Here is a 26,901-nt window from a genome sequence, read left to right as displayed (position 1 = left end):
ATTGCTCTTCTTCGGTGTCTATTAGTTTTTCTAGATCTTTCCTATTTGTGTATCGTTTATAGCAACTCCTATGGTATTTCACGTCTGCAGCTACATCATCGTCACCTACAAGGTATACCAGCAGTCGCTGGTCATCTCGTAAAGTTGCAGCATTGCGTAGTGTAGTGTACCATGAAGACTTGTGCAAGTTGTCAACTTTTCAGTACAGCGTCTGTCTTTGCTGTCTCTTTGCTCGACCTCGTTTTTCTTTCTGGCAGATAATGCACAGACTGGGATCCGTTTGAAATTGAACATCAAGACGTTTGCTTGTTCTTTTTTGCGATCTGTCCAACTGAGGATTATTACCGCAATTCGCAGATGCTGCTGGAGTTTCAACAACACAAGTATCAACATTTCTAGATAGACGCCTCTGTTTCCTACGCTTCCTTGGAGATCGTACATACTCTGGGTCGTTGTCTTCTCGGTCTGTTTCCGTTTCCATTGGAGAAGCAAATTAAAAAATCACGTCCTCAGAGTAAGCACTAGTTAGCTAGCTCGCGATCGTGGTCTTATCTGATCTGTTCTCGTAGAGTGTCTTTGTATATATATAGAAGCTGTAGCTTCAATTACATCACCTAATCAGTACGGTTCACTGACACTACACAAACTAAACGATTTTACTAGAGTTCTAGTATGCCAGTGCAGTGCAGTCTAGGCTAGCTTGCACTCTGTATCTGCATCTAGCTGTTCTCCTGGTTGCAGCGTCATAGAAGTTAATTAAGGAGTTTCAATTGCATCATGTTATTGGTAAGGTTTACTGAAACTACACAAACTGCACTACACTGTACAATATTTGTGTACATCTGTGCAGTACTACAGGTACAAAGGTCAAAGTACGCCTCCTCACATCCTGTTGACGTCACCTCTTGGAACAAATTAGAGTTTCTACAGCCGTATTTATCACGTAATTGCAAGAGGTAACGTGCCGGATGCTTCACAGTAACCTACAGGTAGCAGAAACCGGCAAAACGTAAGCGATTTGCCTCGTATAGTGTAACGCACGTTAGGCTTCATTGTTGCACGGCTAATTTACAAAACGGTATTTTTCTAGGTGATCGGACGCGATCTGTCTCGCCAAACATAGATATTTTCAAACATCTAAAGTCATACGGCAAGCTACAAGTGCCAAAAATTGGTTTGCCAAGGGGTGCACGGGCGGCATTTTCTGAAGCCTTTTCGCAATTGGCCCACGAACTACAAAAACAATTTGATTTTGCACTGCAGTAGCCCTTTAATAATAATAATAAACCTTTAATCTTGCTAACAGTGAAAGGTGGATGATTGCCATTAGCAGGAGCCAAAGACAAACGAACCGTTGCCATAGTTCATTTCTAACTGTCCAAGCAGGTACCCCACACTACTTCAGTGTGCCAGCTACGCTCTTTGAGCAATGCACAGCGCTGTGCCTTGGTCTCAATGCATTGTATTTCATGCAAGAAATAATTATTTACCAATGGCCGTTTAGACAATGACGACACTTCATAGATCTCAGGATCCGGTCCAGGTAGTGCAATAAAACTGATATCGTACTAGAAGAGGATAGGCCACATATTGACCACTTTACAACTTGTTAGGCTCAAGTGTCCAGCCGGCCATCTTCCCCTAAAAGAAGAAAAGACCGGCTGGAGACGTCTGTGACTCAAAGTAAACTGCTGCATGACTGTCTATTCTCCAATCAGGATCCTACAATTTAGTTGATGTTTGCACATCCACAATAACTATTGTGATAGTGATGAACATCGTCACTATTGGCTCTCTGCAGATGTAATTTGTAACTGAGCAGTAAATCCCTCAACTGATACCACATTTCATTACTGTGTGAATTGCACCTGCATGTCGTCTTCTTTTCCTTCCTTTTCTTACTTCAAGAAATAGGTAGTGCAGGCAAAACGATTTCTAGTTGCTGAGGGTGACGTACGTCGCATGCATTGAACGAGTAGACTATCTACAAAGCATGGCATCTGCACTCAAAGCAGAGAAACGTGCAAAGCTACGATTTGATAAGGTTGCAGGTTGCAGTCGGTCAACCCTTCGTTGACCTTTGTCTTAGAACGAGAGACACAAAACGAGAAACACTGAAAAAAGTTGACTGTTGTTTGTAAGACTTGGATGGCATGTTTCGAGACTAGATAAGGTGTGTCAGAGCAAAATGACATTAGCAAAGCGCCAATAACAAGGTGCACCCCTATCGTGGATACACAAACAAGGCACTCTGACTGGAGGATTAAACGACAGAAAGTCATAAATTTGTTTGAGTGGCAAATGTCTTTAGCTGGTCTTTCTCCTCCTGGCAAGGGGGAGGGGGAACAACCAGCTGGACACTCAAGGTTAACATATGTTTGCACACTACATTTCCTGGTCAAAAAGTATGACGGCTGGAGAGGGCGTGATGTAAGACTACCAACTGGCCACACCCACCCGATCAAGCAGCGCAATGCCTCTTCGGATTTTGGCTGGAACACTAAAATTTCATTAATAATACATCAGGCTAACTCAATGACTATATTGCTGTTTCAATCCTAGTGGTCAGTGTTGACTTTGTTTTGGCTCACAGGATCAGAAACTACTAGGACCGCCTTTAGAATGCAAAACACTCGTTTCAACACCAATATCAGTTTTAGATAAACAAAAAAATTGGGCACAATGATCTTCTAAACAACTCTAGCTAAAATTGTTGCACTCAGTTGTTGAAGTACATGTCTTTAGATGCCTCACTCAATTATTTCCACTCAGGTTGCTCTCTGTAACAAGCACTTCCTCAATGAACAAAACCCTAACTGAACAAACCATTTGCTCTGTTCCTCTATGCCTTGGTTAGCATAACCAGCCCTTACTGCTGACATAGATAAACCTGGACCATGTGGAAACGCAAGTTTCTTGTATATACTTACTGACATTTTGATTCTTTAAGCAAAAAGATTTTTAATGCTGCCTAGGATGAGTAAATGTTCTTTGGTCAGTCAAACTTGACGATGACATCAAAATTCCTGGTTCATGTCCAATATTATGTGATGTTATACACCAATACACCAAAGAACTGATCTTCCACACTGCATTTGACTTCGTTATGTTGTATTGCAAAATCTACATTGTAATGTGTGTTTCACAAAGTTACGACATTCTCCAACACGGTATTCATCTGAATTAAAAGCATCAAAAAATCCACCAGTATGCAATTACACTTCATTGTACATTCACAGAACGTATAGCAGATTTTGACAGGTATAATTTTTTACTCAGCTCACAGTTCTTCTAAATGGAGTCCAAACATCAAAACTAAAACAAGTTGTTACTATCAAGTTTTTAATTGAAATTCAAATGACTTTCACTTTGTTTTCTCTACAAATTCCAACATATCATCATCATCAAAACATTACAGACTGAACAGATTAGTAAAGGGATAGCATACACTCACTTGACATTCATGCATCATGTAACACAAGCAGGGTTGCCACACTTTTTTAAAACAAAAATTAGTCGAATGTCACTGGTGGCGGCATGCCCACCTGCTATGGTATAACATATCATTTTTGGTGTTATTCTATTTTTGATAAATTCGGCGTAACTTTTCTTTACCTAAAATTTTCTAAGTACTGTACATCACGTGCAGAAGGCATCAATAGAATTAAAGTAACCCAGATACTTCACAAACTCCAGGAAGTTTTGTACATAGTGATGAGAACCACATGCTTGGAGAAACAAGTCTCCTCAGTGTAACCCACAAATGCAAGAGCTAAGGTGCACCATGTTCATGACACTATACGTAGTGGGCAAGCAGTACTGGATCTCACGTGATGCCCAAAATCACATCTACTTCTGCCACACCAAATCTATGCCTTGCCTTACCAAAACTAGGTTACACCAAAAGGTATTTGCTTCTGAAATACCAAAACTTCAAAACACCAAAAATAACACGTTTTACAATATTGTTAGGAACCACACCCACTACTGTTTAGTGAGACAATTCCACCATTGCAAACTGTCTTTTTCGAACTAAAGCATTCAGTACTGTACTGTTTTGCCTAATCTATAAAACACAAATCACTCGCACCGTGCTTGCTTTAATGTGTGTACTTGCTACACGTTTGGATCTTCATTCCGAGTCAAAGTGCTGGATTTTCTATGCTCAACACCTCATCAGGGTTCGAAAAACCGAAGAAATGTTGGCTGGAAAAGCAATTCTTATTATGCCACGCCCCTTAATAAATGTATGTGGCCATGCCTACTTGTGATGCTTAGAATTATTAGTCAAACAGTCTTATAGCTACTTACTTTTTGTTACACTCATCCTAGTTCAATAGTATGATGACTACATGCAGGCACAGAAGGCGCTTCATTCCCTAGATTAATATCTAGGTTCAAGGGTTTGAACATTCTGAAGTTTATAAACTGACCACCTGACCAACAGTTTGTTACACTAAGGCCACGGTCTCTTTTTGCAGACATCATGCACACTTGCCATATTTCGTTATTCTCATACTTGAAGTTCTTACCATAAGTAACACTAGACAAATAGATTGTGAGGCAGAGAGAAGCCAGACTCCATTGACACCTTGTCAGTGCATTCCTTGCAGCAACTGATGTAATTGAGCATGAGCTCAAGAACAGTGCGAAGCCGTAGTTCTTGATGGCAATTTTTGTGCCCCGCAAAAAGCAAAGATAGAGAAAGATAGAGGTAGTTTCCGTCTGCGCCCACAGCTACTGGAAGCAGATTTGCAGGAGCATTGTCTGGTATTAGATCACTAGCCAGCAAATCTAGTTGGAACCGATACAAGAAACTAGTAGCTGACTTCCAGAAATATTGGTATTCGCTGGTCTCGGCTAGAATTTCTCTGGCTTTGACTTCTGTTGCACATTTCAAGTTTGGTAAGTGCTGCTCATGAATGCACGCCATTGTACGGGAAGCTAGTCAAAATCGAGCCTATCACCTAAGTGTTACCCCGGTGCAGGTAAGTGTCATTCCTTGTGCACATGCTTCAGCACATTAAGATCGCGGAACACACGGGTGGACAGTTTACATTCATGTAGACGGCAAAGTTGAGGTTTCTGTGTACCCAGATTACGCCTCCTAGTTTTCAAGCTCCTACTACGGAAATCTGAAAAGTCTACATTCGTCATAATTTACCATTCCTACGGCATGGCGACTTCCTAGGCTTGACTAGTCACCATTCCTGTGACAGAGATCGCCTTTGGCAACTTGGCGACCGGTTTTTGAACCCTGCTTATAATCCTCCATAAGAAGAAGCTACTAATGTCTTAGCTAAGATATATTCTAGATGCCTCCAAATTTTCTTAGGTTTGGTTTTATAGTCTCGCGAAGTCCGGGAATCACACAAAAGGTCACCACAATGTGGTCAACATGATGCTTGATCACAAAACTACGGTCTCAGATTTCAGAAACCGTTCTGCAAACAGTAAACTGGGCATAAAGACAAATAAAACATTCTACACGCAGTTTGGAGACGCTGTGCTCATGAGATAGCTAGGACTTATCCCACGATCTATATACAGCAGTGGACAAAAGTATTTGCTGGGCAAGAAATTTCAAAGGTTTTTCAGGATGTTTGTGTTTTAACCTAGGTGGGTTGGTCAGTAGTGACCTGACGAATAATTAGAACCAACATCTGAGAATACAATGATATGAAATACTTCAAAATATTCCTCTGCCGGTGATAGGACTCAATACAGTTTTTGAAACCGGTTCAGAGAATGCCATTTATGATTACTATAGTGACTGAAATTGGACATTTTGACCCACAATAGTGCTAATTGGTACAGAATTGAGTCTAAATCAGTTGGTTGTTGCAATTTTAAGATTATCGTTACAACCGAGTTAAAAGCCAATTAAGTTTACATTACAACTTATCAAAGCATATTCAACATAAACAATATTCCAACCTTTGAAAACAAACTAACTCATCAATTTATCCTCATATCAGCACTTATTTCCATTCTGTAGGCCAGAATATGATGAAAAATCAACAAAAAAACTACGGGGCAAATACATTTGTCCACTACTGTATTTGTAGAACCACCCGTAACTTTCATAATTCGCTTTTTGCAGCAAAAATTTGTAGGTGTGGCAACCCTGCACAAAACATAAGCAATAAAAACATCTGCTAATTAATCCACAAAGCTTCCTGTGTGAAAAAGGTAGAATCTGTGAACATACTCTTAAACAAAGTCATGACTGTAAATAGAACAAATGGAAAGTATTATGCATATAAGCAAAATGATTATGATGTCTATTATACAGTGTAGAGATAAGTTGCCTACCAGGTGTTGCAACAATGTTTCACCTTACCTTCAATTTTGCATTGATCTCTTGGTATTTGGTCATCTTCCCTGCAAACATGCTCCCCATTCGAACAGTCACACACCCGACATGTTTCAAAAGTACGTGTAATGATTTCTTCAACTTTCATGTCAATGAATGCATCTGTAAATGCAGCAACTTGTTCTGTCGTGCCACTTCTCAGCTGCTTCAGATCCCAAGCTGATCCATTCGTTTTTAATGCCATATTGACATAATCTGTCAGTGTAGTACCGTAGCCACCATCATGTACTGGATATGCTGTTTGAGTTTCAATTCTCGTATAATTTCTTTGACTTAGGAAATAGGATCGATTCAGGTAATCCATGCCAAATGCAAACTCCTCCGTTAAGCTGTCCGTCCTGTTTGTATCTTTGAAATATTGGTTGACCACAACATTCAGAATTACGTCATTGGTCGTTAAATAATTAAGCATCTCTTCATAATCAAGCTTAACGTTCTCAGGCAGCATATCAGCTAAGTTGTCTCGATCCTCATCTGTAACCAACACAATAACTCTACTAGCATCAGCACCAGTAGTGAATGTGAAGCTGCCGTTGTTGCTGAATGCAAGATACATTGCAGCATATCCATCCTCTACCTTTCCAGTCTGTAGAAGACTTCTAATACCATTCTTGACATCTTGTAATTTGCCCCCATTTATAATAAAACTTCCCAGTAGATGTTCTCTTGCGCCATAACCAATAAGGCAGTAACGGATTTCTTGTAACCCTTCACCTCTTAGTTTTTTATCCAGTTCCGCGACAGTGTCTACAAGCCATCTGTGTTCCTGCACCATTGAACCCGATTCATCCACTACAAAGCAGATGTCTGCCTTTGTTACTGTTGCCCCATCGCTTCGTTGTAAAACTAAAAGGGTACGACTTGGTTGACATGCATCAGCTTGACGACGAAATCGACCTGACACACAGCAACATGTACAACTGTTGACAGTAAAAAATTATGCATATAAATGCACTACTTGTATCTACAGTTACGGCCAACGTCCTACTATTTGCCTGCCTGTGCACATGGTTCGTCCTAACTATCAACCTATCCCCATTGCAGATGGCATCATCAGCAAATCTTTCTACACCATGTAGAGATGCAGCCTTCAAATTAATTGTTCATGGTCCACCATGCAGTGAAGCAAAAGTAGTACACTTGCAGTATCTGTTTACATCCCTATTGCACTATTCCTGTAAATTAATCCTTAATTAGCAAGGCATTGTGAAAGGCTTCTAGAGTTCTTTCCACGGCTGTTAATACTCAAGTTAGCAGATACCAACAACAGTAACAGGTTTACCAACTTAATATTCATGCAAATATTTTGTTCCAACCCAGTCAAAGCAATTCGACAATGCAGAAACACTGACTGGTGCACTAGACTTTCACACTGTTGATGACATTACAATAACCTAAACGTTCAGATATTACAAAGTTACATGATACCTGTCACATCCCAGAGAATCTCATTCAATTTCCTTGCATCCATTTAAATACCTATATGTATTCCCATATGTATGCTGTTTGTTCTATAATTATCATAATAGTAGAAAGTGGTATATAGTATATACCGTATTTTCCAAAATTTAACAAATCAAATGCATACCAAAATTCTACAACTTTTCAACCTGTTTGTTAATTTTTGGAAAATAAAGTAAGGAGAGACGTCTTAGGCAGTTGTTAGGAATAGCAAAAAAGTGTTAAAGGTAAATGCAGGCATTTAGTGTATACATGCATGCATAGTGATACTAATCTCTATATCTAGGTTCCTCATCTAGCTGTTCTTCTTAGCCATCTTCTTAGTTCTGACAGTCTACTTATGTGTTATCTACCTTCAGACCAGCAGTATTTCGATCTATCAATAGCTTAAGTGGCTGCCACTCCCACATTCTCTGCCACCATATACCATCTTTGTTCCATGTGAGAGTATGTTAATTATTTGTTGCTAAGATTACAATTACAATAATTATTGTACAGTGCATCTAGGCTTACTGACATTGAGCATGCTGTCAGCAGTGCTCATGTAGGCCTCAATTAAAGGGGAACTCTCACCAAAATCAACTACTATCTCTCAGACGAAAGCTGTCACTTCATGACACAACCCTTTGCAACCGTTTACTGCAGAAGTTTACTGTAACAAAGAAACAAAGCATTGAAAGTACCTGCGTAGGCGTGTTTAGTACCCTATGTGGCATAAGCGTAACTCTGATTGTTGGTTAGCAAGGAAGACCGATATCTGTGCACATTTCAAGGTAAGGATTGTGAGACATATGGCGTCAAGTTGTGATTTATTGACTAAAGCAAACTGGGACCCCAAAGTTATCACGCAAGTATTGACTGTAGCAATACAACCTCAGAAGGAGACCCTTCTTAGATTAGTTCATAGATCATGTCTCGCTGAATTTTGAGTGCATTAGGAGCACTTGGTATGGTTAAACCTAAAGTAGTTACTTCGAGAGAGTAAGACTTTGTGTACATACAGGGAATCGTCTGAACTCGTTGCTGATTCTCTGCTTCTGTAGCTGTCCGGACAGTAGGTTTCCTGCAGGAAGATACCAGGCCTTGTATCTTTCTTTCAACAAATTTTAGTATTTGGTGAGAGTTCTCTGTAACACCTTGCACTAAATCTGAGGTGTTGCTGACATTTTCTTTAGCATTAACAAAAAATTAAACCTTTGCAGTCATAAAAACCGTACAAAACATGCATTTCGTTACTTTTCGGATTCATTAAACTTTGGAAATATGGTATGCAGAAAGTTCACTTCAAATGACACTCTATGTTTACATCACCATCTGGTGAGACTCCCAAAGTATGAGACTCCAAAATATGTTTAGTTTCCCTTTGAACACCTGTTAATCCACCTGCATGACAAATATAGAATAGTACATACACCAATGACATTCCCAGTTTACCCTAGCTCCCAACCTGCAACCCGCTAATTAATTAAGCAATTAGGGGGAGAGCAGAACCAAAATGTTAATAGCTTGCAATGGTGCACGTTGTGGGACAGGCTGGCTCTCTCTTAGCAAGTGTTGTGTTGTGCTGTTGTATGGGCGTCTTTATGACAGTCTAGACGAGTTTGTTTTCGTGACTTAAGTACATATGTACACTACCTCCACCTGTGACGTAGTTAACCACTCCAACCGATTCTGTACGCGCGTTATATCTACGCAGTCCGCGTGCCTTCACTGCGTTGTTTAATTACCAGAGTATACAGGGAAGCATCAGCGGCAGCAGCCTTACCGTCTCGAGCATTGACGTTTTGCATGGTTTCCTTCTCACTGTCAACACGATCAGGGCGTACACACGTGCACTCGGTTTCGCTCAGCAACACATGATTCTTATCGAGCTCACTCAGCAGCATCACTTCTCCCTCCTTGTACTCCCATCTAGCAACTTTGCACACTAGACGAAAACGCACACGTCAGAGGTAGGCAAATAGGAACACATTAATTAATTAAGATAGATAAATTCAAAAAGTAGCATTATTGTCGCGAGAACGCTGTATGTAGTTACAACGTAGATTGATATCCGAGAGCCGGAACGCGCTCGTTAGTGCAACGCAGACGGACGTTGGACTCCGCATAGCGCTGTCTGCTTGCGATGTGGGAAGAATATAAAGACGGCTACACGAGACTAGTTAGTTGCGTACGTGATCATGATTGACCATTCAAGCAGTTCCTTACCGCAGTACGGCAGCCCAGGCTTTTCAATGCATGGAGGACATTGCTCTGCGACTAGCAGACCTGCAAAACATTACAGTTAACGTCGTCGCAGGGGTAGACTAGTAACTTAGTAACAACGTGGTAGTGCTAGGGTGTTACCTGACGCAGCTAGGGCAAATGCACTAACAAAAATTGCAGAAAAGATGATAGCTCCTGCCATGAGCAACGTGTATCCACTCGACCGCACTCCCAACTCGACCTTACAGCAGACGGTGGTGGAATGAAAGAGATTGGATCACTCCAGAAGTTTATAGTCACCCGACCCTACGTAGGGGACTACTCTAATTGGCTGATCGAGCAACCGTGAGTCATCAATTGTCCAATAGAAATGCGACAATTTTCTGTTATTTTGCGATAAGATTTGTCCGTTTAGGAATGCCAGTAAACTGGCTATGCAAATGCAGCATGTGGTAATCTCGACTAGAGCAGGTGCGTACTGCATGTGCATGTACGTATATATCTAGATGTGTGGGTGAGTATGTAGTTGCACAACTAGACAAGCAAAATGCATAGATACCTAGGCTGTGTGACAATGGCAAATTGTGCGACAATATCAAGCGCATGCAGTGGAAGGATTTGTCTTAGTAATGGCTGCGGCGTGAGTTAGAGTCCTCATCCATCTCAAGAACCCACAGCTCTCGTTTTTTGCACCTGGTTGTGTAACTTGATACTGATTCTTTCCTTTGTTCAGAGAAACGAACAAGCTACCAGGTGTTCGGATCGAGTGTAAGCAATGAAATATGATACTTGCGTTGACTTACATTGCTTGCATATGTACTAGTAGTTGAGGGTTGGTTAGTATGAATATATTGGCAAAACATTTCCTATAAGACTGATGTGAGACATACACAATGCCATGCCGTCAGGAAATATATATATATATATATATATATATATATATATATATATATATATATATATATAATTATATTTTATAACAAACTACTAACAGACAAAACCGGCAAATCCCAAGCAATTACATCAGCATCTAACATTAATCTACTTTGTATCATACGAGCATTAAATTTCCACAAATTAACAGACAATTGTTGCAGTAAATTAGAATACGTTTGTGTAAAAGGAATACTAGTCGCAGTCACTACTTTAGACGCAATAGTTTTAATAGTATCTAGACTAGCAGGAGTCCAACAACCATACGTTTCCACTGCTAGTGGGAAGAACAAGGCACCACTGTCATGCAGCGACTGCTTCTTGGTACTTGAGATCTTTTTCAACTTCACCTGCTGCTGCATCTGAACCGGCAGAATTTGCACTGTTGGCAACAAATTTCAATTGGACTGTGTTACGGATGGTAAGGTCAAAATAGGCAGGACGTCCAAACAGAAAGTTGGGATGGTAAACATCACCAGGGCGATTGTTATTCTGTGACGAAAATCTCTGTTCTAGTAAAGTCCCTTTGTCATCTATCAACAGCGCATTATAGATGGTGTCCCTCAAAGCATCGTGACGTTTTGATCTCAACTAGTTCTTACGACAGCCGAGAAGATGATCACCAAATTTGTCAATCAATTGACCACATGGGCAGCGTACAGCGTTTGGATTATATATATATATATATATATATATATATATATATATATATATATATATATGAATATAATTAGCAGGAACAAATGTAATACTAAAGGTAACCATAAAATACATACCTACTATGCTATTGCTTTATTGACATATATTAATTTTAGGTAGCTTCTAGAGCATCGATCAACACCGTACCATTGAAGTCATTTAGGTTACTTGTAATCAGCAAGGGAAAATAAGAGTTATGTCAATTGCATCGATATCTTCTTCAGCTTGATATTGTTCTGTTCACTCCTACGTACCAATTAATAGACCAGATAGTGAATGGGCAATATCATCATCTCAGTTATTTAGTATTGGCTTCACTTGTAAAACACTAAAGCCGCATCATGACTGTTCCTATATGTACCTATTTGCCACCAATTGTTGTATATATACTTCAGAGAAGAAAGAAGGCACCAGAAAAATGATGCCACAAAGTTTGGATCAAGATTGTATGATTATCCATTTCAGTATTAAAAGGGGAACTAGGAATTATACAAGACAACACAAGACAACACAACACAACTATGCAAGTCAACGCCAGCTTGTTCATTTATCTCCCACATCATCTTCTGTTTCTTAAGTTAATCTCCTGAGTAAATGCCTAAAAATTAAGGAGAAGGTAAGTTTGCAAGGAGGTGATTTTGCTGGTATTACTGACGTACGTCCTCCAACTGAGCTAGGATGTCACTAAAAGAAGGATGGTAATGGCATATGCATGTTGCCATTACTCTGTTGGCATCCACTAGTTCTAATGACTCTTGCTGACAGTTTGCACAAATGTGCAACTCAGCTAAATGTTGATTTTGACAAGTGCTAATCCAGGTAGTTGTGGCTTTAAAGAAACACTTGCAGGTTGCATCCTACAATATGAACTGGTAAAACTTCATGTAGATTTGTCAAAAAGGTTTCCTAGTTAACTTACTTCTTGCTTAGCTGGTATTATACATAGCTATTGGCATTCTTCAAGCCCTTTTGCTGTTTTTTCTCTTCCACCCACTTTACTGAAGTTATTTAGAGTATTCATGCAAGCTGCAGTATATTGTCCAAAATGTGTTACAAACCATTTTAGGGCTGAAATTAGAATTTTTGTCACCAAAAGTGCACAACTCACCAATCAAGTTTGAACGTGCATGGTACACTGCATAGCATATGTACAATCAATGTACCACGTGTTTTAGCATCATTTAGACGACCTTCATCTTTATTAATTAATTAAGAGCTCTTGTTTTGGTGGTAGGGGATATGGATTACTAGTGTCACACTGCTTTTTAGCATGCACTGATCGATCTTTCAATGTCTTGAGTTCTATGCTATGAACACTTGCTAACATGAAACACACAGCGGAATTTTTAAATACAAACGTGATGTGTCAACTTCATATGGCCACATGCATCCTTACATTACAATGACAGATAACCAAACGTATATTAATCCAGACGCTATGAAGTCTAGCAATTCTTTACTACTGCATGGCTTAAACTAATAGACTACTAGAGTGCATTACTGGCTTGCTGACATTCCACTTCTCGTTGGCTTCACAGATTACATTTTCATCATATTGTTCACTAGTGACTATTGTAACTTTCTTGTTGTCATTTAATTATTTATCCTCTGTTTTCCTGGTGTTACATTACACAAATGCACTGTTAGTTCAAATAAGCCAAAACAATGACAATCACATTGACAATTAGTTGTCTTTGTCTGCATGTCTGTCTTAAGTAAAATCTGCCAGGTGCTGGAGATGTTTATATATATATATATATATATATATATATATATATATATATATATATATATATATATATATATATATTTTATATATATATATTTATTTATTTCTTACACACCTACTCACATACAGGGAAGTCCCAACTAAGGACTTCAGCTACTTCCGCAAGTATGCGGCTAGATATCATTCTAGCGTTATAAATCCATAATCTAACAGAAAGCTGCTCTAGCAAATTCTTTAAAGCCTTCCAGAAGGGAACAGCTAACACAGCACATACTTTTGAGGATATAGACTTCAAAGTCTCTAGACTGTCTGGTGACCAAAGGCCAAGTGTTTCAACTACCAACGGATAAAATGTACCACCAGTCAAAGATACTCTTGCATGGTGACAATCATCCTTGCCCATTTCTGCTGCTTCTGCAACAACTCCTGATGTTTCAGCAACTCGAGCAATGTAAGATGGTTGCAACGTGTTTCTTACAGTGATGTCAAAATATCCAGGCCGTCCATTCAAGAAATTCGGATGGAAGACATCACCTGGGCGGCATTTGGATATATATATATGTCCAGGCCTTATTGGTTGAGAACAGAGATGTTATGACGAAGATGAGGTGCAATGGTTCTACTGAAAGCTGTCCTGTGATGTTTTCACCCTGATTTCTTGGAGGGTCGACCTGCCTATTTCGACGCAACAGTTAGAAACTCTTTGCAGCCATTATATGTGACAAAATCAGCTGTAAGGGCTGGAGCCGCAGCAGAGGCAGGTGAAGAACAAAAGGATATTTGCCATGAAGACAGAGTTTGTGCAGCTGGTGGTCTCTTTTACCCCTTAGTGGTTGAGACATTGGGGCTCTGGTCATTATTCAGCATCAAAACTCTGAAAGCTATAGCTTCCAAAACCTCAGCAGTCAATGGCCTTAAATTCCACCAGGCTTTCCAAAATATGATGCAGCAACTTTCTATTCAATTATAGAATCATAACTCGAGAATGATTCATAAGAGAATTCAGCTTGAAGTACAGGACGTTGATAGTTGGGATATACCTAGTGTAATGTAAGACTTGTTGGTTTGGGGATTTGGGGGATTTGGGGGATTGTTTGATTTTGATATATATATATATATATATATATATATATATATATATATATACACAGACTTGGTCAAAATTATAGGGACACCTAGCATTTTTGCGTCTAGTCTAACTTTGACACTGAATTTTTCTCTAGCAAAACCAAATGTTTTTCGAATTTCTTTTTCATGGATTGCGCCATTGTTAGTATGTAACATAGCTTGAGTTCAAGACTGCAGCTGTACTTACTACCTACTGCGCATCTAGTTTGCTTTGAAGAAGACGGCCATTCCTACTTTTCTTGTCTTTGTACACGTTCATTGCTCTTGGATGCTCATTCTTGGCACACCATCTAAGAATGCTCTGTAGTAGAGAGTGAAAGCAATTTTGTGGGTCCTTTTATCAACATCGTGAAAAAAAGGCGAATCATCTGTTTTTGCGCATTGATTTCGCACATGTCATCACAATTTGAATTGTTTTGCCATTTTAATCAATAAACAAACTTCAACCTATTCAAAAATCATGTGACACTAATTAATTACAAAAAAATCCTGCTAAGACAAAGACTAAAACAGTTATAGCAACAAAAGAACATTGACATGCCACTTCCGGTCCACGTTTACATGTGGCAAATCTCAAACTGCTACCGCCAAAATGTCAGCTGCACTAAAACCGCTGCCCTTGAGACCGCCAAACTTAGACGATAAGTTAGCCTGAACGTTCAGCTGCATGCAGTTGCAGAGTCTTGTTCCGTGCGATATTTCACGAGTTGCAGCGATGCCTCGAGGCAAACAATTGTGTCCAAAAACGCGAGGGAAATTGAAGCCCTCACTCAGTTGGCCATTCTGTGCGTCAGATCGCAGCTTTTGTCCGCCGCTCCAGGAATTCGGTTCATCAGTGCCTGCAACGGCTTTCCCATAGCAGCAGCGATTACGAAAAACGACCTGGACGTGGGAAGGCAATGACGATCCGGGAAGATCATCGATTGAAGAGAATGGCACTGCAGAACCGACGAGCACCATCACGACTGCTCTCGTATCAGCTGGCTGATGAAACCGGCAAGCAGGTGTCAAGTAGAACAGTCCGTCGTCGTCTCAGTGAGACAAGAGTAAACGCTCGGAGGCCTAGAAAAAAACCACTGCTAACAGAAAACAATCGGCGTTTGCGACTGGGATGGGCAACCACTCACACACAACGGACTTTGGATGACTGGAAATCTATTCTTTTACCGATGAGTCAAAAGTCAGCATAGGATACGATGGTGCTCTGTACGTTTGGCGTCGCAAGGGTGAGGAATTTCTCCCTGAATGTTGTGACCGTACGGTCCAGCACGCGGCAAGTGTGATGGTGTGGGGATCGATGTGTTGGCATGGCGTGGGGTCTCTGGTGAAACTGGAAGGTTGTTTGGACAGCACGGCGTACCAACAGGTTCTGGAGGAGCACATGCTTACAGACGCAGCGGCACTGATAGGAGACGACTTTGTCTTCCTGCAGGACAACGCGCCAATCCACACGTCTCGGTTAACAAGACTATGGCTACGCCAGCATGACGTCACACTGTTGGACTGGCTGCCAAACTCGCCTGATGCGAATCCAATCGAGAACTTGTTGCATGAACTTAAAACTGCTGCCAACCGTCGCGAACCGAGAACTGCAGCTGAGCTCTGGAATGCTCTACAAGAGGCGTGGTAGCAGATTCCAGCCGCGCATGTCTGGAACTTGGCAGAAAGTGTTCCGCGACGTTTGGACGCAATCAGGAGGGCGAGAGGCGGGAACACTCGGTACTGAGGAACTGGTGAAGGGCTTCAATTTTCCTTCGCGTTATTAAAACCGGCTTTGTCAAAACCCACTAAACAAAATCAGAGAGAGTCTAACTTACGACGCTTAATTCCGCAGTCATGACGTCATACACTTTTAGGTCTCGTTTTCCGCAATGCGAAACGTAAAGAAAGCAATTTAGGGTCTACAGTATTCTCAAGAAACCTAACAATCAACGCGGTAACTATTAAGTTCTTAACAATATTGATAGTTGGTAAATTGTGACCTAATTATTGAACTTCTGAATCCATTCTATTGCAGTTTAACTAACATTGTGTGCATTATAGACACACTAAGGTTCAAGTGTTCAAGATTGCTGGGTTTGTACCTATATATATATATATATATATATATATATATATATATATATATACTTGACTCCACAATGTGGCACTCAATTAAAGACAACACCAGCTTACGTGACTGTGCCCCACTTAACATGATAAGTGCAGAGCACACTGGAGCATAGCTGCGGGCAATCCCCAACCCCAACACTGGCCTCGCCATGCCTCATAGAGAGTTTGTGGTATCGTTGCACATCTGGTTGGGCATCCTACTTTTCCTGGCAGATTTGGGTTCCAAGCACTGTTCCTGTGGACAAATCTTAGATAAATTTGGCGACCACCTGCTTGGATGTGGCCAGAACCACATAAGAACACGCTGACATAATGCCTTAGGCCATGTACTTTTTCACGCTTTGCTTGCGGATAATGGCAACTGCCATAAGAAACAACGCTGCAACACTGATACTTGTGCCAGACCGGGTGATATTTTTCATCCCGACTTTGAACAAGGCCATGCCACCTATTTTATTTTGATGTAACAGTCAGGAACATAATGCAACCATCATACGTTACCCAAACAGCTTACAGTGTGGGAAATGCAGCTACAGCTGGAGAAAGGGAAAAAGACCAACGTCATGAAGCCAATGTCATATCAACGGGGAGTATTTTCCACCCTTTTGTGTGCGAATCTCTTGGTCTGTGGTCACCACACAGTTTGAAAGTATTGAAGACCATCGCAAGACGTCTATCTTTCAAAAGAAATTTGACAGTCAGCCAGGCAGTCAGTAACATACATGAACAACTGTCGGTGAAACTCTGGCTATAAAACGCCAAAATGATATTGCATAGACTGGCTTTAGATTGTACAGACATGTTTTTGGATAATGTGTGTTAGATAGCCACATAGGTGGGTTTATAATATATATATATATATATATATATAACCCAATAAACCAAAACATCTATCTATTTTCAAATTTGGGTTACCAGCTGGTACAATGCAATAACAACTAGCTTCTTACATCTGCTCTCTGAAATAAAAACAACACTAGAAACATCTAACTACTATAACCTAAAGGGATCGTATGATCGTCTGTCCTTAAAAATGTTAAAAGTAACAAGAACACTCACTTTGTCACAAACTCTAAAATCTTGCATACGAGCACACAGTTCTGTCTATCTGTTTACTTAATTAATGTACCTGTCAGTCTGTCAGTGCCTTTCAAGGCGCTGTTCAGTAGAATTGATCGAGAACTACTGTTTGCACATAGTTTTAACTTGTAGTTTTGCTGTGACCGTGATTCTCCTGACTTGAACTTTTAGTGTTCTGTATGTAGAATTTAAGTTTGTGTCTAATAAATGACGACAGTCAGTCAGTCAGTCAGTCAGTCAGTCATTCATTCAAGGCGCTGTTCATTAGAATTGATCTTCAACTACTATTTGCAAGCGTATAGTTTTAATTGTAGTTTGCTGTAACCGTGATTCCACTGACCTGAACTGTCATGGATAATATTTCTACGTTTAGTGTTCTTCTGTATGTAAAGGTTTGTGTGTAATAAATGATGTCGGTCAGTCAGTCAGTCTGTTACAATTATCTCAATGCTCTCACTCAACAGCCGGTCAAGAAACATCTTTGGTCAAAGGAATAAGGCAGAGATTAAAGAGTATTGGGGAAAAATTCTCACTTTTCCTTCAACATACAAATGTGAAAGTCATCTTTCACAAATTGCCGCGTTTGCTTGATGAAGTAGACACAAACACTTTTGACAGAGTTATGCAAACTTCTATCCATTAGATGTAATTTTCAGTTTTAAGGGTCATACATATGTACATGCTTTTATTGTAGATTTAGCTGGACACTCTTACTTTGCACTTACAGTCTCTGAATATTATAAGTAGAAGTTTGTGTTCAATAAATGAAGCCAGTCAGTCAGTCAGTCACTCAGCCAGTCTGTCTGTCTCTGTCAATACAGTGTACATACTGTATATTTTCATAAACAGACAGACAGACAAACAGATTATTTTATTGTTACAGATCCTCTACTTGTACACATCCTAAACTTCTATAATGAACCAGTCCTTCACAGCGAAATACTTTAAAACATTAGTGGACTTGGATCTGTACATTAAAGTCAAAAAGCTTGTCCATGTCATTCTTTGTTTCTGAAACTCTTGACAACTTTTTGAGGATTACTTTTGCGTTACATCTTTGAAGAATCAAAGAGAACCGTTTCCTCAAAAAAGTTTTGAATTGTTCTGCACTACGAAAGGGGTCTTCCTCAATACGGCTGCACTGTTTTTGAGAGAGTGTGTAAGAAGGCATCAGCTTGCAGGCCCCATCTAAGTGCTCGAACACTAGTGGTATACACTATGATGACATCCCTCCTGGTAGAATTTCTCCTGTATACTTATTGGTCTTCTTCTCTTCTCTTGTGCGGGCAGCAAACCCATCCTCCCTGCTGGATCGTTTTAGGATGCCTTGACTCCACGGGTGTGCCAATGATATGTCAACATCTAGATTTTGTCCTGATTCTGCATCAAAGAATGTAATGTGTGGGCGATCCTCAGTGTTAACGTATAGATTTCTTGGTTCTTTCTCATGTAGGATATGTAGGTCACTCATGACAGACAGATAGACAGACAGACAGACAGACAAATGACATGAGGTTAAATTGTTACTCAAACCAGTTGTCTTTGCGGGATTAGTATACAACCCTGTTGGTCGAAGGGAACATGTAGTATAGTAGTATTTGTTCTGAGATTGGTTAGCCTGTAATAGCCCTGATGTAAGAGAATATATGTAGTATTGACAGACAAACAGACATGGCATCCTTCCTTTGTTTGGGTTTGCCCATATCTTTCTCCCCAATTGGACAACGACCTGCAACTGTGGTGCTGATATAAATGACAGCGATTATCATTTGTTGCCTTGTAAAACAGGTGGTGGGCCCCGGTATGGTCTCAAGTCAATTTTGTCCACCTGGTCAGGTTGTTTTCATAGGCTACATATCCATTATCGCAGAGATCGAGTCGAAGAACAGGTACATCACTGTACAAACAACAGACCAGACATCGTCTTTTTCAACTCCGACACTGGATACAACATCGATCTCAACATCTCCTTTGCCCACACGTGGAGCAGTGACATCCTCCCCACATCTGCTGCTGGTGTTGATGGTGCTGCATGCCGCAGAGACAAGAGCAACCAGGAAGAAAGCAAACACAACAAACAACAGTTACCAGGAGGTTCAATTGTCAGTGCAATTCCATTAGTAATGAAACACTTTGAAGCATGGGGATTGACGGATGGAAGATAGCAAAGAAGTCATCAAATGAAGTCGAAAGAATAAATGCAGTGGAGTTTATCAACTTCTAGAGCAAACGCTTTTCAGTCCAACTCCAAAAGTTCAATGCAAACGTTGTCTTTAAGAAGTCATCTTCATTGACTGGAGACAACTTTTATGCCACTCCGTACTTCAGCCACTATATATATATAGCTGACACAAGGCTTTGCACGTAGTATAGTTGCTTTTAGAGTCTTTAGAATTATTATACTTCCTTCAAGTAGTTGGACAGCATATTGTTATTTGCATTGTGGAAATGTATGATAGATAAATGTTCAAACAATGTGATTGACAGACACACATGCAGACAAACAGACAGATGGAAGCCCAGTGAGTCTTAATGGTTCGATTTTTCTGGGTATACTGGTTGGTACGCCTAGCTTCGCGTGTCTACAATGTGTACTAAGGCTGCACATTCTGGACCAACTTTGCAACCAACTTTAGCAATTAGAAGATAGGCAGAGTTCAATGCTACTTTTAAGGCATTGTCATATTCCTAGACTTGATCATTGGCAGTGTTCGTCAAATCGCTACACCTGTTAGTTGTCCCTGGGCTACCATGTGCCCATGTGTTGGTAGCCCGGGAAAATGTTAGGTTGCCCGTCATAAAAGTGCAGAAGCTGCTTAATTTACTAGCCAATTAAAATAGCCAAAATATTTTGGGTATTAAAAATTTATGTCTAATTGTATCCATAATGACATCTACATATGTTGCTGCCTTTAATAATAAGAAAAGCAGATAGACTACCTATTTTGAAATTTAGACTAAGAATTGAGACGATCTGAAATAGCTATTGGTGCTCAGTAACTGCAAGAGGTGTTATGCTCTAAGCCTTAGCAGCTACTTTGCAATATGCAACATAAAGGTAGACCTAACTACTGTCTGATCCATCAGACCCGCCACTACTTTTCACATTTGTTTTCTTTCTGGGAAGACGATGACCATGAACGTGTCGCCAACCAGTTGACCCAAGAATCCAAGCATTTATGGCGGGATCAGGGTCAAACTTCTGAAATTCTGGACCATCACAATGCACCCTCATAAGGTCGTTCAATGTGTCTTGCTGTAGACAACATCGCCGATTGGCCTTTATAATTTTCATGCCTACACCACATAACAAATATATAGAGCATAAATTTACCAATGTAATGTACCATGGCTTGCTTTACCTGAGAACTGCCGTTCACATTCAGCAGTGCTGGGACTCATAGTGAGCATGATGTGCACAAGGTGCAGAATATTCGAGAGGTCACCGTCGGGGTTGCTGAATTCACCTTTCAATAGATCAGTGTAGACTGAAAGTATAGGAGAGGTTCGAAGTGAGACTACACGGCGTTTCAGTTTCCCCCACTCACTGCGAACACTTTCCACATTGCAGCTGGCATTTTTCAGTGCTAACTCAAAAGCTTTAACTAAACCGCTGATGTCGTCATGACCAAAGCTCTTTCTCTCGGTTTCATCGTATGGCCATTTCTTAAAGTTTAATGCTGCGAAATGTGACAATGGTGGATTTTTGAAGCAACCAAAGCGCATTTTCAGATATGACAAAGCACCCTTCACAAACTTCTCTGCGTCGTCATCTAAGTCGACAGTGGTAACAGTGTTAGCATGGATGCCACCTCTGGTTGATCGCCGAGAACTAAGTTGCAATGTACCAAATGTGTTCTCATGTGCATTGAACATAGCATTGAACTTCTTACGATAATCTCCACATTGCTGTAGAAGGTCTGATAAAGCATCAATGCAATCATCAATAATGATTGGCACTTCCATTAAAACAATGTCGTTCTGTTGGAATTTTCTTAAGACTTTAGTCACAATCGCAAGAAAATCTAGCATCATGTGAATCCAAAAGATAAAACAGAGACTCAAGATGGTATCTAATATACCTCGAGCTCTAGACTTCTCTTCGCTACTGTTTCCGGCGCCAACAGCCATATGCTCCAGGTGGGCAGCTAAAGATGACAAGTTCTGCAGGATTGCTTTGAGAGCCCGCTCTTTACTAGCAGCCCACCTAACTTGCTTGATATCAGAAAAGGACTTGAGCTCTTCGTCAAGAGTAGATGCAACTTGTTTCAGCTCTTGTTGCCGTTTAGGTGAATACCGATATATTTTGAAAATTTCCTTAATACTTGCTTCAAACTCTGCAAGATATGGAACCACTTTAACTGCATCAAGAATGCCAAGCTCTAGTTTGTGAGCAACACAATGAATTACAACTGCGCAAGGATAGTCTCTGACCAGCTTTGCTTTGACACCGTTGCGAGCACCCATCATGACAGCAGCACCATCGAAATTCCCGCAAACAATGTTGGCCCCATGCGTACAGAGCCTGAGGGTATCCTCGGGTTGTTCACTAATAACTCTTCGCAAACCATCCTTTAGCGCTGTATATACTCCATCTGCATGAGCGTGTTCCAACTCTATCAATGCAGCCAACCTAGTCACTGGTCGACCAGTCGTAAGATCAATGTAGCGAACCATGACAACCTCCTGTTCCACTACAGTCAAATCTGTTGATCCATCACAAATCACGAAGAGATAGTGACACTGCTTTAAATTATCAGCAGTCTTGCACCTTAGATCATCAGCAATATACTTCGTGAACAAGGCTGCAGACTTATCGCGCAGATAGTTCTTACCTAGATCAACATCATTGGCCTGCTGTACCTCACAAATGTACTCATAATCAAGAAAAGGCTTGCATTTCTTTTGCAACAGCGTATGCTGTGCGAAACAAATACTGATAACGTTGCCGTTCTTTGCTATGAAGAGAAAGAAGGCCAGCTCCGATCTTTGTAATCTCGACGTTCATTGGTCCTGCTCGCATTTCTTCAGCACATACACATGCAATATGCTGTCTTGACAAGTTGTGTTTCTTGATGGGATCTATTCTAGAGTTCGTTGAGCCAATAAAAAATGCACTACATTTGTCAGCAATGAGTGGATTGTTTACACAGACTCTACATTGCATAAAATCAGGACAAACGCTGCCGTCATTGTACTTTTCTTCCACGCATATTTGTAACCAAGGGTACTGATTTCTCCATGTCAAAGCAAACTTTCTCTGTCGCTTTACAGCATCATATTCAACATCATATTTGCCTTTCATAGTTGGCAAAAGAGAACACCCTGATGTTGATAATCGCAATGCTGTTGTAGTTGTTGTTGTTGTTGTTGTTGTTGTTGCCTGTGTTATTGCCATAGGCGAGGTTGCTAGTAATTGCAATTTCTGGTCATGTAGAGCGTGGCTACTTTCATCAAGTGATGAGATGGAATATTCAGGTGATGGAATCTTCACATGAGATTGTTCTGTTTCTAGTCCTACAAAGCCAAACTAAGTTTGTTGCTTTGTCTTTTTTGAAACTGAATGAGAAGATTTATTTCTTGCTGAGAGGCGTTTCCTTTAGCAAAGGACTCGGTCGTTGACTTTCCTTTGGTTCCAGTTGAGACCGTCATTGGGATGACCAAGGGCACAAAATGGTTTGGACTGGGTGAGTTTCCCGCCGACATTGTCATGCAAGACCACATGATTATTGCGGGGATTTGTTCCTACTGCAGTTCTTGTTGCACTAGCTGACGAGGATAAAATGTAGCATTCATGAAAGTATGGCAAGCGAAGTGAAACTTTGTTGGGTAGACCAGAGCGTACTGGGCGTCCAAAGACAGTAGCCAAGCCAGCTAATTCAAGCATGCCACACCAAGTACCCAACTTTGAACATAATCTCACTCCTGCTTCTAGGCCAGCAATGTATGAATCCCGAAGAGAAGACTTTTGCATCAGCAATGAGGAAAACGTGTGGCTTGGTCCATCGCCAAGAGTTTGGGAAAGTAGACCTACACATTGACCGTCACCACTGGCTTGACGCGCATGGCCTAGAAACAGATCAGCATAGTGCTCGACGTTGTCATCTACCTCTGTCATCACATCAGCACGAAGTTGGTCATGGTGGTCCTCTTTGCCTTAAGCTAGAAAGCTTGCAGCCCGAAAGAGACAGTTACCATCTCCTAGCACTTTCACTGGTACTGAATTGTCAGGAGCATCCTTTGGCATTAACTGAGTAGCAACGTGAGCAATTTCAAAGCTACCAATGGTGGGCGTTGAAAACCAAAAATCAGCCATACCGCACTACTAACATTCGTGTTGAGCTTGCTGAACAGTAACAACTACTACTTCTAATCCTAGTGCTAAAAACTGTGTTCTTATATAGATTGTGTACTTGGCATAGACCATCTGGATCATTATCTCTCCATGCCCCATACTCAGTGCATACCCTAGACTCTAGTCATCCGGTTGAGTCAGCCACATGAGGGAGCATAATGGGTCTACATGTGATATCAGGTTGCCTATTATATAATTGTAATCTGGTGGGTGATAATTACTAGGAGCTTTCCTTGTAACGTGATGTTAGTTACACAGTCTCAAGTAAGAAGAAGAACAAAACCAACCAAGAGCAGAGAATGGCAAACAATCATAAAACAAAGGACTATGCTTCAGCTGTGGAACTTACAATACTTGCTCTACTTACTAACCACAACTACTAAGCTCACAAGAGAGGAAACCATTAATTTGAAGTCACGTCAGCTTCTAGGAATCTGACCTTGCTGTCTTGGTATGTAGCTGTACAGTGTATTTACAGTAAGAACCAGTTTTGTGACTGTGAACAAATCAAACGTTTTATGTTATCTACAGGATTTATCTACATGCCCTCTACAATGACTTATCAATATCTAGAAAATTAGGAGCAATATACTTGCTGACAGCAACTGTTGACAGCAGTAAGTCACTGGGTAGGCGTTTTCATAATGGATGCCACCTGCTAAGGCTATTTGCCACAAGCTTACATCACAAGGCACCCGTAAGTTGTTGTTACTTGTTGCCCCATGACCTACTTAGACCAGTATTGTAATCGATACTGAGAACAGTAGACGCTATTAGTAGTCACACCCTTCACCCTTGCTGATTACAAAGAAACGAAGATAGAACTACACGACTAGCTAGACCTTTAGGAAAAAACAGAATGACGCTTTATCGACAACAGAAACTATTGGATCTTAGCAAAGAACAGCTATGTTGCCCAAACATTGCGTAGTTGTCCTGGGCTACCTGCAGATGCATTTTTGGTTGCCCATCCAATATTTGTGGTTGTCCGGAGCGCCCGGGCTACCAATTTGACGAACACTGATTGGGCTAGATCTGTAGAGCCTAGTTTGCTATCTGAAGCTGCCTCCATCCAAGATTTCAATCTTGGAAAACATTGGTCATCTTCTTGGTGAGAAACTTGTGAGTGATCAGGTTTGCAAACAGCATATATGAAAGTCATCATGAACAAATTCCCTTGCGACGCATCCAGCCCTACTGGATGTGCTTTTCCACCACACCTTCCAACAAAGAAGAAGACCTCAGATTACAAGAAGAAGACCTCAGAGTACAAAGGAATTAAAAAGCTACAACTGCAATTGTCCGTTTCTAATTCCAATAATGATTTCCAGAACTTGGTTGATGCAGCTCCAACTGCAAGAGATGAAGCAATATTTCGCTCTCTCCAAGAAGAGCTAGGGCGTAGGCGCATGGTTCCATGCACTACCAACCTCACACGGATTCGCACTCAACCCTTGTAAATTTCGCTTGGTGCCGTATGAGATTGGGTCTGCCTATTGTCATTTCAGAATGGGTAGAGTCTTGTAACTGCAACTCACCTCTAGTCAAAAGCGGCTACCATTTTCTTACCTGCAAGACCAACAATGGTCCTGTTTGGTCACAGGAATGCGTTGCGTTGGTTTGGTCAGAATGCCTGCAAAGTCTCAGAATTGACAGTCGTCGTGAGCTACGTCATTGATACTACTTTTGATGATCGCCCGGATATAGTCATCTTTTGATTCAAAAACACGGTCAGATATAGCCTTGATCTAGATATTGCCCTAGCTCATCCGTGGAGCTCAGATATTTTTCCAACATTGAGTAGTGTTGACAGAGCGACATCCACAAAGCGAGAAGAGAGAAACATGCTAGATATAATAATGAGAAGCTGCAAGGAGGAAGATCTATAAAATTGATTCCACTTGTTATGGAGCAATTTGGTAGATGGGGAGATGAAGCTAGAAATTTCTTCAACATCTAGGCAAACGAACCGTAGATGAAGTTGGCAGACCTAACATTGACAAGTTCATGGATTTTGGGAGGAAGAGATTTTCAATACAATTAACTGCAGAAACGTAATGCAAAGGTTATTATAAGAAAATTGTCATTGCTCAAGGCTGAAGATGTGAGTGTTGAACCATTCAGCAACCAATTTTTCAGTCATTGAGTATAGGACTTTAGTTTTTAGTTTAAGTTAGATTTCTTCAGTGGTTGCGTTTTATTTTGGCTTTATATCGTAATGCTTTTAGTTTACTTGCTAGTTGTGGACTCGTAAATTTTGTGATTCAGCAGCAATGTATGATAGTTTGATGTTGGAAAATATATAAAAACAGACACACAGACAAACATATAATACTATTGACAGACAGATGGACAGACATAATGGTACTGCATGTTGTATTAGTGTTTTGCTGTCAACTTTTTCTTGGTAGTTTCTTTTTAGTTGCTCATGGTGTAAATGCTTGATTAAATAAAAATGTATGTTTTAACAAACAGACAGACAGACAGATGTGGCCGCCACCTTCTTTTCTTCTTCAAGACTGATTGCACTGCCCAAGCCAAATGTGATGTGAGACCCATTGCCATCGGCGAAACTTACAGCCAAGACTATTTGTTCACAAAAAAAGGAAGAGTTTACTAAAGTTTTCTGTCCCATTCAGCATTGTGTGTCTACGAAATGTGGTACAGAGTTGATAGCGCATCATATAAGTCTCACTTTGGAATCTAATCCCAACTGGATAGTTTTGAAGTCAGATGTTAAGAATGCGTTCAATTCTGTCAACAGAGACCAGATCATGGAACAAGACTTAGTTTTCTCTTACATTTCCTGACTTGTACAACCAT

General features: G+C 40.6%; 2 protein-coding genes across 3 annotated transcripts; both read right to left on the bottom strand.

The window, feature by feature from the left end:
- Nucleotides 1–2,268: 2,268 nt before the first annotated feature.
- LOC134182357 (uncharacterized) lies at nucleotides 2,269–10,784 on the bottom strand. Of its 2 annotated transcripts, none has more exons than XM_062649755.1 (5): nucleotides 10,184–10,784; nucleotides 10,046–10,105; nucleotides 9,603–9,764; nucleotides 6,344–7,273; nucleotides 2,269–6,127 (listed from the first exon to the last, which is right to left on the bottom strand). In XM_062649755.1, the coding sequence occupies exons 1-5, from the start codon at nucleotides 10,242–10,244 to the stop codon at nucleotides 6,084–6,086; spliced, it is 1,257 nt and encodes a 418-aa protein (XP_062505739.1). In that variant the 5' UTR covers nucleotides 10,245–10,784; the 3' UTR covers nucleotides 2,269–6,083. The 2 variants fall into 2 exon arrangements, with proteins under 2 accessions (XP_062505739.1, XP_062505740.1); XM_062649756.1 differs by having other exon boundaries at nucleotides 2,269–3,378.
- Nucleotides 10,785–20,673: 9,889 nt separating this feature from the next.
- LOC134182688 (zinc finger protein 862-like) lies at nucleotides 20,674–21,811 on the bottom strand. Its single transcript, XM_062650118.1, has 2 exons — nucleotides 21,086–21,811; nucleotides 20,674–21,020 (listed from the first exon to the last, which is right to left on the bottom strand). Exons 1-2 carry the CDS (start codon nucleotides 21,756–21,758, stop codon nucleotides 20,788–20,790), a joined length of 906 nt encoding a protein of 301 aa, XP_062506102.1. The 5' UTR covers nucleotides 21,759–21,811; the 3' UTR covers nucleotides 20,674–20,787.
- Nucleotides 21,812–26,901: the final 5,090 nt, after the last annotated feature.

The sequence above is a fragment of the Corticium candelabrum genome, chromosome 7, assembly GCF_963422355.1.
Source record: "Corticium candelabrum chromosome 7, ooCorCand1.1, whole genome shotgun sequence".
Lineage (NCBI taxonomy): Eukaryota > Metazoa > Porifera > Homoscleromorpha > Homosclerophorida > Plakinidae > Corticium > Corticium candelabrum.
This window is presented reverse-complemented; position numbering and strand designations above follow the sequence as displayed.